The sequence below is a fragment of the Macadamia integrifolia genome, chromosome 9 (genome assembly GCF_013358625.1).
Source record: "Macadamia integrifolia cultivar HAES 741 chromosome 9, SCU_Mint_v3, whole genome shotgun sequence".
NCBI classification, from domain to species: domain Eukaryota; kingdom Viridiplantae; phylum Streptophyta; class Magnoliopsida; order Proteales; family Proteaceae; genus Macadamia; species Macadamia integrifolia.
In genome coordinates this window covers 37,808,014-37,824,808 of record NC_056565.1, presented here as the reverse complement: position 1 = coordinate 37,824,808, position 16,795 = coordinate 37,808,014, and the positions used below count along the sequence as shown (strand labels likewise).

Below are 16,795 nucleotides of genomic sequence, written 5' to 3'. Positions count from 1 at the left end.
GATGGTTGCTCTCTTGGGAACCGGGGAAGGGCTCGTATTGGAGGAATTCTAAGAAATGATAAATCTAATATTAACTTTAACTTCAGATTTCCCCTTGGTGTTTGTACAAATTTTGAGGTTGAATTATGTGGGTTATCTCGGGGCTTGATTATACAAGATCTCTCAGAATCTAAAAGCTTTGGGTTGAATGTGATTCTGTGGTTGTTGTGAATCTCCTCATCAGAGGTGTAGTTCCCTGGTTTGTTTTCCAAAGATGGAGATCACTTTCCAATTATTTGATGTCGGTGGAGTGGAAGATTACTCACTGTTTTCGTGAACCAAACCCAATAGCTGATTTCCTCGCTAAATCAGCTGCTATGCAGAATTTCTCTGATCCTATTTTTGTTATACCCGAACCCTAAAACTTCCTATTTAATGTTCAGGTGCGACGCCGGAGGACACTAGTACCAGTGAGCACTGGGTTGCATCCGTCTTTTGCCGAGAAGGAAGGGCGACCCCACTTGCACCTACTACCCATGCTTAAGTAATTGGAAGGGATTCCGAACCCGAGGGGAAAGGTCAGTTGAACCTCACGCACACTAGAAACCCTTGAGAAGGCCCCACTCAAACAAAGGAGAAATCACCATACAAAGTGACTAGTTATGCCTCCACCGGTGATGGTGAACACCCTCCGGTGAGAATACTGGCCGAAAACCGGTTAATTTGTCGTGGGACCTAGATCTTCACACCCGTGCACATCAAACCACCCCCAATAGTTGGTACAACCTATTGGGGAATAGATGAACGTATCCGGACACCCTAGGGTGGGCCTGTTAGTGCCGAATAACGGAATAACCCAGTATTGGGTAAAAACCCATTAATTCCCCAAACAGCCCTTAGTGGGACTTAAGTGGCTATAAATAGGGCTGTTACCATACATTTCTTCTCCTACCAAAATAGAAAGAAGGAAAGGGAGAAAGAAGAAGAAGAAGAAGAAGGAGAAGGAGAGGAAGGAAGGAGGAAGGATAGGGCTCCATTCTTGAGGTAAGCCTATATGCTCATCTCTCCACACACACACATAAATCTCTATCTATCTCTCTCTCTCCTTCCCATTTCACTCTTTATTGGGGGTAATGGAGACCCAACCAAATTCCACCTACCCAACCATAAATACTACATAATGGAAGAGGGAAATTAGAGTAAGAGACCTATATTGGCAAGGTTATTCACTCAACCTTGGGTCTAAGGACAAATCCCTATGAAATCCCTACCCCAAAACCCTAGGATTTGGGAATTTGAACAAATCCTCTATGACCTAACATCCTAACCTAATCCTAAGTTGGGGAAAATGAAATTAAACCTAGGTATGGTGGGAGAGTGATCTCATGAGCCATTAATGGACATTCCATGGGATCAACCTAAGTCTTCCCCAATGTATCCTAACCTAGACTTGTGTATTGAGGAAATTGGGTGTATCTTGAAACCCTATGTTGATCCACTCACTAATTTCACTAAACCTAAGCTAAGTGAAGTGTGTGAGGATACCCTACATGAAAAACCAACCCTAAAATCACAAAACCCAATTTGTAAACTATACAAAAGAAGGAGAAAGGGGAATGGAGTTGGGAAATGACACCCCACTGAAAAATACATATTCCCACCACCATACACAGGGGCCACAGGGCCAATAGGGCTGATCTGGGCAAGAAAACCCCAATTTTACCTTCACCGGCGGATGGTCACCGGCCAGCTGGTGAAGGCAGGAACCATCCACCAGTGAAAATATTGTAGAATGTGCAATAATCCAAATGGAATTGGAGAGAGACGCCCTCAAGCTCCCTAGATTTAGATTTTCCTAGTCCTTTCTTTTGTTTTCCAAGTTGAGTTCTTTGGGCTTCCTTCCTGCTGATGGCAATGCCGAAGGTGGGTCTGGAGGAGCTCTTAGATTCTCTTCCTGTTCCCCTTTGGAGTAGCCTTTTGGCTTTGTAATTATTTTTTTATTCTTTTTTTTTTAATATAAATTCTGATTCCTAGGGAGAAAAAAAATCACACCTGATTAGGGTAGATCAATAGAAGAAGAAGAACGAATCAGATCTGGGATACTAGTTCTATATGCACAACTTCAAAACTCTTGAGAAAACACAAAATTCTTTACTCAAATTAAGCCTAATTGAAAAAAGGGGGGGGGGGTTGTAAAACAATGTCACTTTTTAAAATCCTTAAATCAACTCACAAAAGGACTTACACTGACTAAGAAAAACTAACTCAAATCTGAACTCTATTCTAGCTCATAAGGATCTATTCGATAATGTTTCTATCCCAAAAAACTATTTTTGATCGAAATTTTTTCTATTCAGGAGCACTCATGTGAGAAAGAAATATGTTTGGTAACACTGAATAAAGTATTTCTAAATCAGGAAGGAAACAGGAAAGCGTTTGAAATGTCCATTAATAGAAGTATTTCTTCAACTTCCATAAAATTAAATAAATACCATCCTTCACTAATAATTACAAAGTGACATCCTTTCACTAATAAGTTTCATTTTTTTCTCTTAAATATTCAAACAATTATGCTGGCCATGTGTGATCGAAGTAGGATTCCGAATTTGAGCGCCATAATTAATTACAAAAAAGACCACCCAAGACCAATATTCATTTTGCGTCTTACATATTCAGTTCTAAAAGTTGAATTACATCTTTTTTTAAGGTGAATGAAAATATATTAAAGAAAAGAAAAAAAGGAAATACAAAGTCAAGTCATAGGTTATCCAAAGACTAAGGCCCAATCAAATGAAGAACCAAAGGGAGGGGACAAAACAACCATCAAGGGGGATACAGGAAAACTAGGAGTGGGGGCAAATTACATGCCAAGAAAATAATGAAACATTAAAAAAAGGGGGAGGAAAAAAAAAAAGCTTCACCAAAATTAGGGGGAGGGAGATACAAGTGGAAGATCCCAAGCCAAAGAAGGTGATTTCTAAAAGAATTTGGGCATCTGGCACACCTATAAATTATTTTATACCCCTCACCTTGAAGGTGAAGGCATACTATATTTGATCAATAGAACGGGGAAGAGGAAGTCCAGCTTTTTTTATTTCTTTCCCACCAAATATGGTGGATTTCTGCACAAAAAGCCAACTTACCTACAATATCACAAAAGGTTGAATTACATCTTTTTCGCTAGAAAATCAATTGTATTAAAAATGAAAAAAATAGTATCAATTAGTTGGATTACATATTTAATGCTATATAAATAAAGAAGGAAGATAATTAAAATGAGAAGCCATAAGAGAAAAATGGTTGTGCTACCGAGCATAACACAATGTAATATATGATCCCTAATATGGGGCTCAAAAACATGTTGGTCAAGACCATAATCATGCATAAATGGAGGGGACTAGCGCAGTTGGCTTGGAGGGGACACAATACTCCGCCTCAGGAAGCGAGGTCCCATGATCAAACCTTCACTGCTGCACCTAACTTCTTGGGGCCACCGCATGAGAGTTTCCGTCTCGAACTAACCCGATCCTATGTAAGTGGTGTCAAAGTGAACCCAGGGATTAGTCGGTTCAAAGATCTGGACACCATGGGTATTAAAAAAAAAATGCATACATGGATGTATATATCTGCCCCATTATTGTAAAATATTAATAGTTCAACATTAAAACAAATAATCATCCAAGATATCCACATGGTTTTTCTTCACTAGAAGGTCGAATTTATTAAAACGATGAAAAAAGAATTAAAAGGAATACAATAGGATCCAAATAATGAATCAAAAGAGAGCCCCCACCTTCGGCATTGCCATCAGCAGAGACTCACAACCGAAAAAAATTCACCACCACAATTAATAAAATTGTATCTAGGACGCCCTACTTCATCCATTAGAAGATTGTTAACAACCGAGGCTGGCAAAGTTGTTCTTAAGCCTGATGTACACGTCTTGGCTGCATCTTTAGCAAGAAAATCTATGATCGAGTTGGCTTCTCTGAAGCAGTGAGATATCTTCCACACGATAGCATCTACATAATCAAGGAGGTTGGTCCAATCTTGTAGGATGAACCAGGGAATGAATCTGTGGTGAAGCATGGATACAACAGAGATTGAATCCGATTCAATCCAAAGGTGTCTGATGCCCATCTCTCGAGCGTAGACAAGGCCCTTAATTAGACTCCAGAATTCTGCAGTGAAGTTTGAGGCTACACTCAGAAAAACGCTGAAGTAAAGAATATTTTTCCCTTGATGGTCTCTAAAGATGCCACCTCCCCCCGCTCGTCCAGGATTCCCTAAGGAGCATCCATCAACATTAAGCTTAATCTAGGAAAATAGAGGCTTGCACCAATAAATTTCCAGGGTCCTAAGGAGGGCAGATGGAGCAATAGATATCTGAAGCTTTCTGCAGATGACTACGTCAATCACAGATTTAGGCGAGATTTTTAGTCCAAATCATAGGGAAGCAACATCCCTAGAGATGGCAGCAAACACCATGGAAGAGCTTCGAGATTTATTTTCATACCTTCTAAGATTTTTCTCTCTCCAAATAGCATCAACAGAGACAACCAGACTGATCACCCATGGGTCTTTTAGTGACCAACCTTTGCCCTTGATCTTCCACCATTTAATCACTTCATCAACTGATGGTTTGTTGATCCAAACCACATTAAACATTGTAGCAACATTCGCCAAAATGTCCTGAGAGAATTTGCAAGCCAAGAAAAGATGATTAAAAGAGTCTTCGCTCTCACCACAAAGATCACATCTGGAGGAGAGGCTAATCCCTTTGGTCTGGACCCTATAGTCACTTGACAGTTTGCCATGGACCCAACGCCAAGCGAGGGTGCAAAGCTAAGGAGGACAAAGCTTATGCCAAACAATAGAAGCCCAATGAATAGCCAGAGAAGGCTATCTAATAGCATCCTATGCAGTCTTACTGAAAAAATTCCTAAAGGGGTCAGCTTCCACATGCACCTATCTTCCACCAAGATAGAGGGAAGAGGCAAAGAGCGAATAGACTAGAAGATCTACTTGAGAAGGTTAGATTCCACCAAGGGTAACTTCCAGTTACCATTTTCAATGAACTCTGCCACTGAAGGATAGAAATTCTTGAAAAAAAATCCACACTCAGGCCAGAGAGGCTAAGGATCTATTGGGAACCCATCCAGTTGTGCCTCCAGAAATCTATTTTCCTTCCATCTCCCATGATCCATCTTTCGTTGTCCTCTACAAATTTCCACATTCTCTAAATACCAGGCCATATAGAGGACTTTTTAAATCCTTTCTTAGGGTACCCATGACTAGATAAGAATCTGGCTCTGAGAAGACTACTGAAATCAGATTTCTCATGCTTTAATGTTCAAGTTAACTTAGCTAGCAAAGCTTTGTTAACATCTCTGAGGCACCTTATACCAAGACCCCCCTCCTTTTTAGGCTTGCAAACTGAGTCCCATCTCACAGTGATGGACTAAGATGAGTCGATCTCCCCTATTCAAATGAAATTTCTCATCCAAGACTCAAGATGCTTAATCAGAGACATGGGCTACCAATACACTGAGAAGCTATGGAGAGGCATTCCAGAAATAACAGATCGAATAAGCTCAACTCTTCCAGCCAAAGAGAGGACCTTACCTTTCCATCCAGAGAATCTTGCCTTGATTTTGTCCATCACAGGGAGAAGGGGGTCTCTCTTGACTCTTCCTTGGAATATTTCAACACCCAAGTAATTGGTGGGGAAGTAGTAAATAGGAACAACCATTGACTCAACCAACCATTGTCTTTTATCTGCTGAGGCTTTTCCAAGGAACATGTTGCTTTTGTGAAGGTTGAAATCCTGCCCAGAGAAGCTCTGATACTTTTCTAAAAAAAATTTTAGACTTTTTATGTAGCATTTGGAAGCGTTAAGGAAGATAAAGATGTCGTCTGCAAATAATATATGAGTTGGGACCAAAGAACCTCTGGGACTAGCAATAGGCTTAATGAGGTTCTTCTTGGCCAAATCTTTCAAACCCCTATAGAGCACTTCTTCAGCAATAATAAAAAGAATTGGAGAAATGGGATCACCCTGCCTTAGGCCTCTACTCACTTCAAAAAATCCAATAGAGCCTCCGTGAAGGAGAATAGAGATTCTGGCAGAATGAAGAATGGAAAAAATCCATCCTATCATGGTCTCAGAGAAACCAAATTTTGAGAGCACCATGAAAAGAAAATCCCAACGAAGAGTGTCGAAAGCTTTCCTCACATCAAGCTTTAAGCCCAATCCACCCCCTCTAGAAGCCTTCCCCATAAGATTGGTGAGCTTAGAAGCCAGACCAATATTGGATTGAATTAATTTCCTGCACTGGAAAACGCCTTGCTCAGGGGAAATAATCCTGGGGAGGAAGCTTGTGATGCAAGTAGCCATGATTTGGATAAAATTTTCCAAAAGAAATTGCCCATACATAAGGGCCAAAATTTATCCAGAGATCTGGCACCATCTACCTTGGGAATTAATAATAAAAATTATTATTGATTCCATTCGGAAGAGTATCGAAAGAGAAAAATTGCTTGACAGCTCTGCACACGTCTCCATGGATAATATTCCAACACTTCTTGAAAAAAGCACCTAAGTAGCCATCAGACCAGGTGAGCTATCAGGATCTAAATCCCAGACCGCTAATTTAATCTCTACATCAGAAGGAATTGCCTCAAGAAGCAACATGTCCTCATGATGCAAGACTTTGGGGATGGTATCCAAGATATCCAAGTGGTTCTGAAGATCCACTCTTCTATGAAAGGTTGAGAAGAAATTGACAAGGTAATTCCCCATATGCTTGTGATCCGTGATCTCTGCACCATCATCTCTAATAATGCTTCTGATAGCATTTTTAGACCTCTTGACTTTCGTCATCATGTGAAAGAATCTAGAATTTCTATCACCTTCTTTCAACCATCTAACCCGAGACTTTTGCACCCATAGCTTTTCAAGATTATCCAAGGCTTTCCAATGTCGGGTTTTGGCATTCGCCTCGATGCTGAAAAGACTCTCAGATATCCATTCATCCTCGATTCTTTTCTGAATCTCCTTCACCGCAATCTTGGAGCTCGAAAACTCCATATCCAAGTTTGGGAAGGCAACCCAAGACCAAGATCGGATTATGGGCTTCAGTCTTTTTAGTTTTGAGGCCAATGATGAGATTAAAGAGCCAAGGTAGGGCATATTCCAAGCACACTCCACCATGCTAAGAAAGTCATTGTGCTCCATCCAAAATTTGTTGATCCTGAAAGGTTAATTTTTGGGCTTAGAAGAGTTCTCCGAGCAGACCTATTGGGTGCAGTCATTGAACAAGTTCAGCCAATTTGTGTTGACAAAAGACCTATCCAGAACAGCTGAGACATGCCCCCTCTTTCTGTTGTTGCTTCAGATAAATTTCCCCCCAAAAGAAAGAATTTGAATCATAGAGGCTGCATCGACCATTGCACCAAATTTAGCGGCCACGCCCATATAGAACCGCCCTAACCCTCTCCTTTTGTGATAAAAAAGGGTTGTATTAAAGTAGTCTAGGATCAGTCTAGGCCTGGAAGAGATTCCAGCAATCAAATCCAGCCACAAGCTTCGGCGGTCTGCTCTGAGGCATCTAGCATGGATAACTGAGATGTCAATCAAGCACCTATTCCAGTCAATATGGAGGGAGAGCTATTGTTTTGACATAGAAGAAACAAGAGGCTTCTTCATGTTTCTCCAAATACCCACAAGTTTGGCTCCTTGTTGATATGAAAATTGTGAATGACATGACAATCGAAGCCAAGTTTATTAAAGAAAAGAAATGGGAATTTCACAGGGTCGATCATGGGCTCGACAATGCATAATAAATCCTGTATACCTTAGCGGCAACCTTCTTCACACCATGGATGTTCCAGAATAGAACACGTATGGTCACATGTGGGAGTGTTTGGTACGATCAATCCTTGCAGGGGCCTGATCCTTTTTTGCAGTCTTCTTCCCTTTCCTCTTCTGATAAACAGTCCAACCTTCACCTCCCTCCGCACACTGTCTGACAGCCAAGTCAACATAGTCGATCCCAACATTGCCACGAGTCAGCCCCTGCTGATCCTACCCACGCCTTTCATTAGTAGGAAAGCCTCCGCGAGGTATGTGGCGCTGGCTCCTACTAACAGCCTCATGCATCGATGGTGCATTAGTCCCCCTTTCTGAGTCAATCACAGGCCCCATACCCAGGCTCTCTGGGTCGTGGGTAATGGGGTGCTCCATTTCTTGTACAGGTAATACATTAGTTCCCAATTTTGGTCAATCACGTCCAAAAGAACTTTTAATCGAGGCTCAGATTCCATGTGGACAGTGGAGTTAACAATCGAAGGTAATCTGATTTGTGCACTAAAGGGCGAAGGTCTCCTTGACTGCGGGGTGAGATCTTCTGAGATTCTATCTTCTGAATCTCCTTTCGAAATTGCATCATTTTCCTCATCACCGCCCCCAGTGGTAGCTCCTCCCTCTGCACACAAGTGTTGGCCCAATCTGCCATTACTGCCACCCTCTATGGTGGCATCTCCATCAGTGAATAGTGGGTTCACCCTGGATTGACTAGTAGATAGTTGCGGCTGCTCATCCACATAAACCGCGCCTGGGATCCCAGCCTCTCTTTGCTACTCAGATTCATTAGCATCAGCAATCTTCTTGTCTCGACATGAAGCTATGGTGTGACCAAGCTTTTTGCAAAAACCACATCGCCCCAAGTTGTCTTCATATGTTATCTTTTGTTTCAACCAAAAAAGAGTAGAGATTCCTGGCTGCCTTCTCTCCACTTGAATCTCATCTGGTTGAATACATCCTATTTCCATCTCTACTAAAACTCAAGTAAGTTCGCATACATGACTTGCTTGGTTCGCTGGTCAAGCGCAACCGGTCTTCCTACCGCCTTTGCCATAGTCAAAAGACCCTTTTCATGCTAGTATTTCAGTGGTAGATTGGGGAATCTGATCCAGACTAATGCCTTATTCACTTGTTTTTCATGTATATTAAAATCTGGCCGCCATCTCTGGAATCTGACATATTGCCCACCCAAATGATCCGGACTACGCTGCCAAATGGAGGCCATATCACCTTCAGTTTCAAACTGAAATATGGTATAACCTTTCCCCATAGGAACCATCTTCACCTTCCCCTTGATTTTCCATCCTTCTGTTGCCTCTTTTCAAATTGCATCTAGCAAAATATAGTGGAAGTTAATCCTTCCGATCAGAGCAAAATCATATCTCCCCAAACGATCTTTGTAAGCATCCTAAGGGATGATTACCTCTGTGAAGCTGCCAGCATAAACGGGATCAGGAAGATCATCAATCTTAGGGAAGATGCTTCCAATAGCCGATGCATAAGATTTTTGTGGAAGAATGGTAGTAGGCGATTCAGGGACACGATCCAGAGAGGGTTGGCCATCTAGATCCTATCCATCGCCCAAAGTTCTTGCCTCCTCCGTCACACTAAGGTTGCTGCTCGTTGCCATCCAATATCCCCTCTCTCTCTCTCTCTCTTGCCGTGGATTCTTTCTTTCAAGATATCCACATGGTTTACAAAACAATAATCGTAAAATATATTAAAAGATAATCATCCTTAATTCATCAGAAATATGATAAGCCTAATCATCCATCAGTAAAATTAAATATAACCAAACATTATAGACATTCATGTACTATCTTAAAGAAATTGTTCAAAACACCATATGAGTTCGGGTTTACCATAAACCCACAAATAGTACGCATGATCGGTTAAGCATCTCTTCTCTACTAAAGTTGTACCTTGTTGTTTTTCCTTTTATATTTTTGTTTCATTAATACAATTCTGACCTTTAGCCAAAAAAAAAAAAAAAAAGATCGGTCAAGCATCTCTAGAAGCAACAACTTTCGGGGTGTGGAGCAATAAATGAAGACCTCTCTCCAGTTCACGTCTACCATAATCCAATCCATTGCCTTCTTAAAGGTATCATTTCCCATATCAGAGAGGGTTTAAAGCACATCTATACATTTAGAAATGGAGAATGGGTTATGATTCACTGTTTGAGGTGCAGATGTGGCAGAATTGTGCCTCTTTATCATGGCCTGATTGATGTCTGCAATGGCTTCTCAGGCCATTGAGAAATCTGAGCACCTGCTCTTCCTCCTCTTGGTATTAGGGGTCCTATAAGTCCTGTGGGTTGTAGTTGGGGTGTTATCTACTGGATCCGCCTTCGCAACATCAATAAAATTGCATGAGTTCCTTCTTCTCTGTTTCGACTACAAGAACTCCTAAATTACTTGAGTTATTGGCCAGTTGGGATGACCGTTTAAAGCTGGACAAGAATAGAGCTGCTGAATCTCTCAGTTTATGTTCCTTTATTTGCTGGAAGCTTTGGATTGCTGGGAATGATCTAATTTTTTGTTGAAGGACTTGGTCCCCCAAGGAGGTTATCCAAGCTGCGCACATGGCATTCTCTGAGTTCTAGGCAGCAACCAATTCTCATCTAAAGCATCATTCAAATCTTTTTATGCAATCTTAGTTTCAGAGGCAGCAATTTTCAGCAACAGTTCTATTGGGGAAGCTATGGCAATCCAAGGAGGGTTGAGTTATGTTGTTTCTGCTGGTCTCTATTACATACAAGTTGAATCTGATTGTCAAGAGGTGATCTCCTTTCTCCTCAATTCTGGGAAGTCGCCCCCTAAAGTTGCTACCTATTCTTCAAGACATTGTGCATTTCTCTGCCAGTTTTGAATCTTGTAGTTTCCTTTTTTACTTCTAGAGAGGCTAATGGCTTTGCTCACTCTCTAGCTCAGAAGGCCCTGTCAATAACTAGTAAGACAGTTTGGCCAAACTCTACTCCTTGGCTTCTTGATCTTTGTATTAAGGATGCCTTGAGCTACTCTAGTTCCAATATTCAATGAAATTTCTCTTCATAAAAAAAAAAAAAGTCCTTGCTTAGTTTTGTAGTTGAGTTGGTTTCTTGGCATGATAGTCATTTGTATTTGTAGGAGTCTTTATTTCTTTATATATTTGCAAGAGTGAGAGAAATTAGCTACCATCTAGGCCACGAACTTGGTTATTGAATCATGGGACCAGCTGGAACTAGCTGCAGTTCAAAGTCTAGGCATTAACTCGTAATAGAATCAGGTGTAGGGTGCAGAACAGATTGCATGTACGTAGGTTTACTTTGATAAACTTTCCAACTCTGGATGCAAACTGGAAAAACTGCATCTGTGTACGTAGAAATAATGAGCAACACTGTAGGAAGTTGTGGTCGTTAACCAGCAAATCAAATTGAGGAGCGGCATAATAATACACAATAGGATCACCAACTGAATCTATATATGCCTGGATGCAGACAAAAAAAAAAAGGAGTGAACAATGTATGTGACCAAGATAGGATTCTTAGGCTAGGGTTGTGATAGTTCAGATTCAAATTATCTAAATTTTTCCTATCGATCCCAGTTGCAATAGCGTCAGCTCCAAACCAAGAAAATCCCTCATTGCACCCCCACACAACCACCCCCAATTTTTTTAACAGAAATGGGTGACAAACCCGAGATGCAGTGAAGAAGAAAATTGACGACGAACCCCAGAGAGAGTGTTGAGGGAAGTTGCCCGGTTCATTGCAAAAGAATAGAAAAATGAACTGGTGCTAACAAACATGTTTCTGTTATTTTATTGTTCCAGAGGAACAAAAGAACAACAGAAATACTTCAAAAGAATGTTACCAAACAGTTCCTAAGTATCCTAATCTAACTCATATACTATCTTGTGTACGAACTTCACCCCTACTTTATAAGCTTATAATTTAGGTCCGTTTCAAAATTATTACCTCATATCCAGCAGATTCCCTGCCTACTGAAGTGGGAATTATTTCTTAATTTTTTTTTGGAGCAATTGGCTGCTACATGCTCGATTTTGTATGGAAAAAATTTTTAGGTTGTTTTGATGTGGGTTGGCAGATGCACTAGTCGATTGATAGCCTTGTTTTGTGGTGGAAGTGCAAGGCTAGAGTCCTAAACCTTAAAAACCCCTGGCTAATGGGGTTCACCATTATTGTAGCAAATATTTTTTTTTTTTGGAGAAAAGAAAAGAATTTCATTAAGCAAAGAGTGAGGAGGAAAACCTCCTAACAGATACAAATGGAATCAAAACTGTTGGGAGAGAGCCCCACCAAGTATGAGAAAGACCCAGACGTAAAGCTCCCTTAGCAAGCAAATGAGCCTCTCCCTTGGAGGACCGGGAAATATGAAAAAAATTAATAGAAATAAACAAAGAAACTAGAGAACAAATGTCCTCAACAACCACCCTAGCAGCCCAATCTAAAGAGTTTAGGCTTCCTAAAAAAGCGTTTACTACAGACAAGGAATCAGAAAACACATTCAAACAACTAAAGCCCAAACATAAAGCTAAAAGTAAACCATCCTGAATGGCTTCATCTTCAACCACAGCGGTCGAGAAGGAGAAGCTAGTTTTACAACTTGCCGCAACAAAGCACCTGTTATAGTCCTTGATGATCACTCCTCTGCTGCCCCTCAAGAGACATGCAGACCAGGCCCCATCCGAGAAAAGGACTGGGTTGGAGGGAGATGGAAAACTTGGAGAGATTTCTGGAGAACCATTCAATACACCCGCCACCTAGAAGATAGATGAAGCATGCCCTCCTGAATTGAGATGTTGAGAGCAGATATAGTATGTACAAGATTTGGCTCCACAAAATTGAAAACCACTCTGTTTCTAGTCTTCCAAATCTGCCATAAAAGAGCAGACCACACAGCATCAAAATCCTTTTTTGGGGAAATATCCTTATACTTTACAAACAAGTGATTCAGCCAATCTTTAAAGCAAGAACCATTAAATTCAAGAGTGTTAAATCTGAGAGGGGAGACAAACCAACAAGTTTCCGCAAAAGGTCATGAGAAAAGAGCATGAAAAATTGTTTCCTCAAATGACTTACAAATGGGGCAAATAGAACTCAGCCAAATTACGATGAAAAAAAATTTGTTTAACAGCCAAAGCCTCAGAGGCACATCTCCATATGAAAAGCTTCACCTTAGGGACAATATCCAGCTTCCATATAGTACCCCATATCATATCAAGAAAGGCATAGGAGGGGCAAGTAGCTTAGAAAGCACAATAGTAGGCAGATTTAATAGTGAACATACCATTCTTTGAGAAACCCCAGCTCCAACTATCTTTTTTATCCAAAATAGGTAGCGGAATTTAAAGGATAGATGAAACTTCTGAGCCAGAGAACAATAAGTTTATTAAATTCACATTCCAAAACCTGTTTTGAAGAATCAAATCTAAAACCTTATCAACAGATATTATAGTAGCAGGCCTGGAAATCTTCCCCCCAAAGGAGGGCAGTGTAAGTGAAGTGAAAATACCCTTTTTCTTACCTTTCCGCTTATCTTCTCCTTCTCCTCACCCGGTCTCACTAGTTGTGGTGAACTGAGTCTCCAAATATGGTCTGGCGACTATGGGGGGATGGGGAAAGCATGATGTTTGGAGTTGCCATCTAGGATTCATGGCCTAGAACCCTATGGTGGAGCCTAATTTCAATCGAGGGATCGAGCTCGAATAGGGGGTTGGATTCCTGTGAAAGGAAGGAACCCTCGAATTTGACTTCATATTTTGGTATGTTCTAGAGATAGGGGTCTGTGTCAGGTTACGAGTGTGAGAAGGTGTTAGGCACCCACCTCGCCCAGAATTTTCGGTCTTTCTACCAAAAGCTTGGATTTTGAATATCCTCCCCCGAGAATTTTAACAGCCTAAGCTAGCATGGAAATCTTATTACATAAAATAACAGCAACACATATACATAAAATTGCATGAAAGAATTGTAGGAAATTATTGAAATATCATATGAAATATAATCTATATTAAAACCACATGAAATAATAAAAATCTACATAAAATAATAGAAAATGCTATTATCCTATTTTCATACACGTGAACACATGAAATAATAAAAATATAAATAAAATAATAGAAAATGCAATTATCCTATTTACATACACGTGCAATGCTCCATGACAGGAAAATCATGATCGTCATTTCATGTGAGGAATACATGCAATAACATATAAAATGATGAAACAAATTACATTTAATGGACAAATGCTAAAATTAATACATGAAACTACAACAATAAATCATTATTTTATACAATAAACACATAAAACAATATATACAAAAGTGAGGCACATGAAATTACAGTATAATATTTACATGATAATGACTGACGAAAATGGTGAACTTTTCGATAATTTTCCTCGACTCAGGGGTAATGATTTCATTTTCTTCTCTCTTTCTTGGAGAAATTAAAAACTTCTGGCACTTAGGTAAGAAAGTTGGCAGGGCTTCTTTGCTAGGGTGTGACTATGGGTTCTGGTTTTCAAAAATCTGAACTGGGCTTATGTACTATATTCCTAGAATCGGAATCAACTCTGAAAATTTGGGCAGAGCTTCCGCGCCATATTCTCAGGGTTGGAATCATACTAAAAATTTGGGCAAAGCTTCCACGCCATATTCTTAGGGTTGGAATTGACTCTGGAAATTTAGACAAAGCTTCCACACCGTATTCCTAAGGTTGGAATCAGCTCTAGAAATTTGGGCAGAGCTTCCGCGCCATATTCTCAGGGTTGGAATCATAAATTTGGGCAAAGCTTCCACGCCATATTCTTAGGGTTGGAATTGACTCTGGAAATTTGAGACAAAGCTTCCACACCGTATTCCTAAGGTTGGAAATCAACTCGAAAAATTTAGGCAGAGCTTCCGTGCCATATTTTTAGGGTTGGAATCAACTCAAAAAATTTGAACAGGGCTTCTGCGTTGTATTCCTAGGACTGGAATTAGCTCGGGAAATTTTGGCAGGGCTTCCGCACCGTAATAAAAGTGTTGAATTTAAGTAAAAAGAACTTGAACAGGAGTTCAGTAATAACCTGATATGGACAACCTGAGCTTCCAGAAATGAGACAGGACTTCTTCAACTTCAGCTAACTTAGTAAGCTAGGCTCAGGATTCTTACACTCTTTTTCTTTCTTCTCTTTCTCACTCTCTTTCGGAACAATGTTTTCTCCAGGGATTTTTCTCTCTCTTTTTTCTACGAGGTCTTTACAGTGACCCAAGGGTCACTATTTATAGGAGAAGAGGAGGGGCAGGGGTGTAAAATTGCCTAAGGCCGTGTAAGGGGTAAAATCCGTGTAAGCCCCCACAAATCCATGTAAGGGCTTACACGGATTTGTAAGGCCTTACATAATCTGTGTAAGGCCTTATATAATCTGTGTAAGGCCTTACATGGATGTGTACCTTACATAATCTGTGTAAGGTCTTACACGGATCCCCCTGTGTCACCTTGTTGTACCGAAAGAGATACGTGCCACCCTGTCCTTCTTGGAAGTAATCCGTGGCACCCTGCTTCGTCTCCAGCCACTCTCATAGACTGGGCGGCTACCCCACTAGACTGGGCGGCAGTAGCCCCTGGTGGAAGTCTTATCGCTGTAATAGTTGTGGGTATGTCGGTAAGTTCTGGATAGGGGTTGGTCTGGTCCGGTTTAAGTTTGGGGTTTGGTTTAAATTTAAGGTATGGTTTAGTTTTGGGTTTGGGTTAGGGTTTAGTTTAGATTAGCCCTGGTGGAAGTCTTATCGCTGTAATAGTTGTGGGTATGTCGGTAAGTTCTGGATAGGGGTTGGTCTGGTCCGGTTTAAGTTTGGGGTTTGGTTTAAATTTAAGGTATGGTGGTTAGTTTTGGGTTTGGGTTAGGGTTTAGTTTAGATTAGGTTTAAGTTTGGGGTTTGGTTTAAATTTAAGGTATGGTTTAGTTTTGGGTTTGGGTTAGGGTTTAGTTTAGATTAGGGTTTGGGGTTTGGTTTGGATTAGGGTTTTGGCTAGGGTGATTAGGGTTTTGGCTAGGGTTTAGGTTAGGGTTAGTTTTGGGTTTAGGGTTTTGGGTTTTAGATTAGGGTTTGGTTCGGGTTTAGGGTTAGATTAGGGTTTTGGTTTGGGTTTAGGGTTAGGGCTTTGGTTTGGGTTTAGGGTTTGGTTTCGGATTAGGGTTTTGGCTAGGGTTTTGGTCAGGGTTTTGGCTAGGGCTTTGGTTAGGGTTTTGGCTTGGGTTTAGGGTTTGGTTTTAGATTAGGGTTTGGATTAGGGTTTTGGGTTTAGTTTGTTGGTTTGATTTTAGCTGGTTTGATTTAGGGTTTGGTCTGGTTTGGTTTAGGGTTTAAGGTTTGGTCTGGTTTAACTAGTTCAAAGTTTCAATAGGCTTTATGGCACACCTGGGTATTCATTTTTTTCCATCCAAGATATCGATGGGACCGTATTTCTGAGCACTTCCCAATGATATGGGAATCAAGCACCTGCTAGGCTTGATTGTCGTATTCTAGCAAAAGGTATTAGTGATCACTTCCGGTCACCTTCTCCGCATCATTTGAATTTTGACCAATCATAAGTTCTGGGATAGTCTGGATTTGAGCAAAAAATTTGACTTCTTTCTAGAAGAGAGAAAATATGTCTCCTCATTGCCCATTATTCATCATTGTCTAGGGGGGACAAAATTTGGTGTCTACAGAATGCCCCTCTTTGGCCGAAACTATGCAACAGCCGAAGGCCAAAGAAAAGAACAATAAAATTTTATCACCCTAGAGCATGTACTGCCAATATCCTGCTCACGAATAGCAGAGGTGCAATGCAAAAATATAAGCGATTAGACTCTGATGGTAAAATTCGATGAAAACAAGAAATTAATATGCCAGTATATCCAATTGACTAGTATCGATATATCATACCACTAGAACTGAATCATACATGAAATGTCCTGGACC

General features: G+C 40.6%; 1 protein-coding gene across 1 annotated transcript; it reads right to left on the bottom strand.

The window, feature by feature from the left end:
• Positions 1–4,425: 4,425 nt before the first annotated feature.
• LOC122089769 lies at positions 4,426–6,376 on the bottom strand. The gene is made up of 3 exons (XM_042659460.1): positions 5,929–6,376; positions 5,561–5,832; positions 4,426–4,671 (listed from the first exon to the last, which is right to left on the bottom strand). The coding sequence occupies exons 1-3, from the start codon at positions 6,374–6,376 to the stop codon at positions 4,426–4,428; spliced, it is 966 nt and encodes a 321-aa protein (XP_042515394.1).
• Between the last annotated feature and the right edge of the window lie 10,419 nt (positions 6,377–16,795).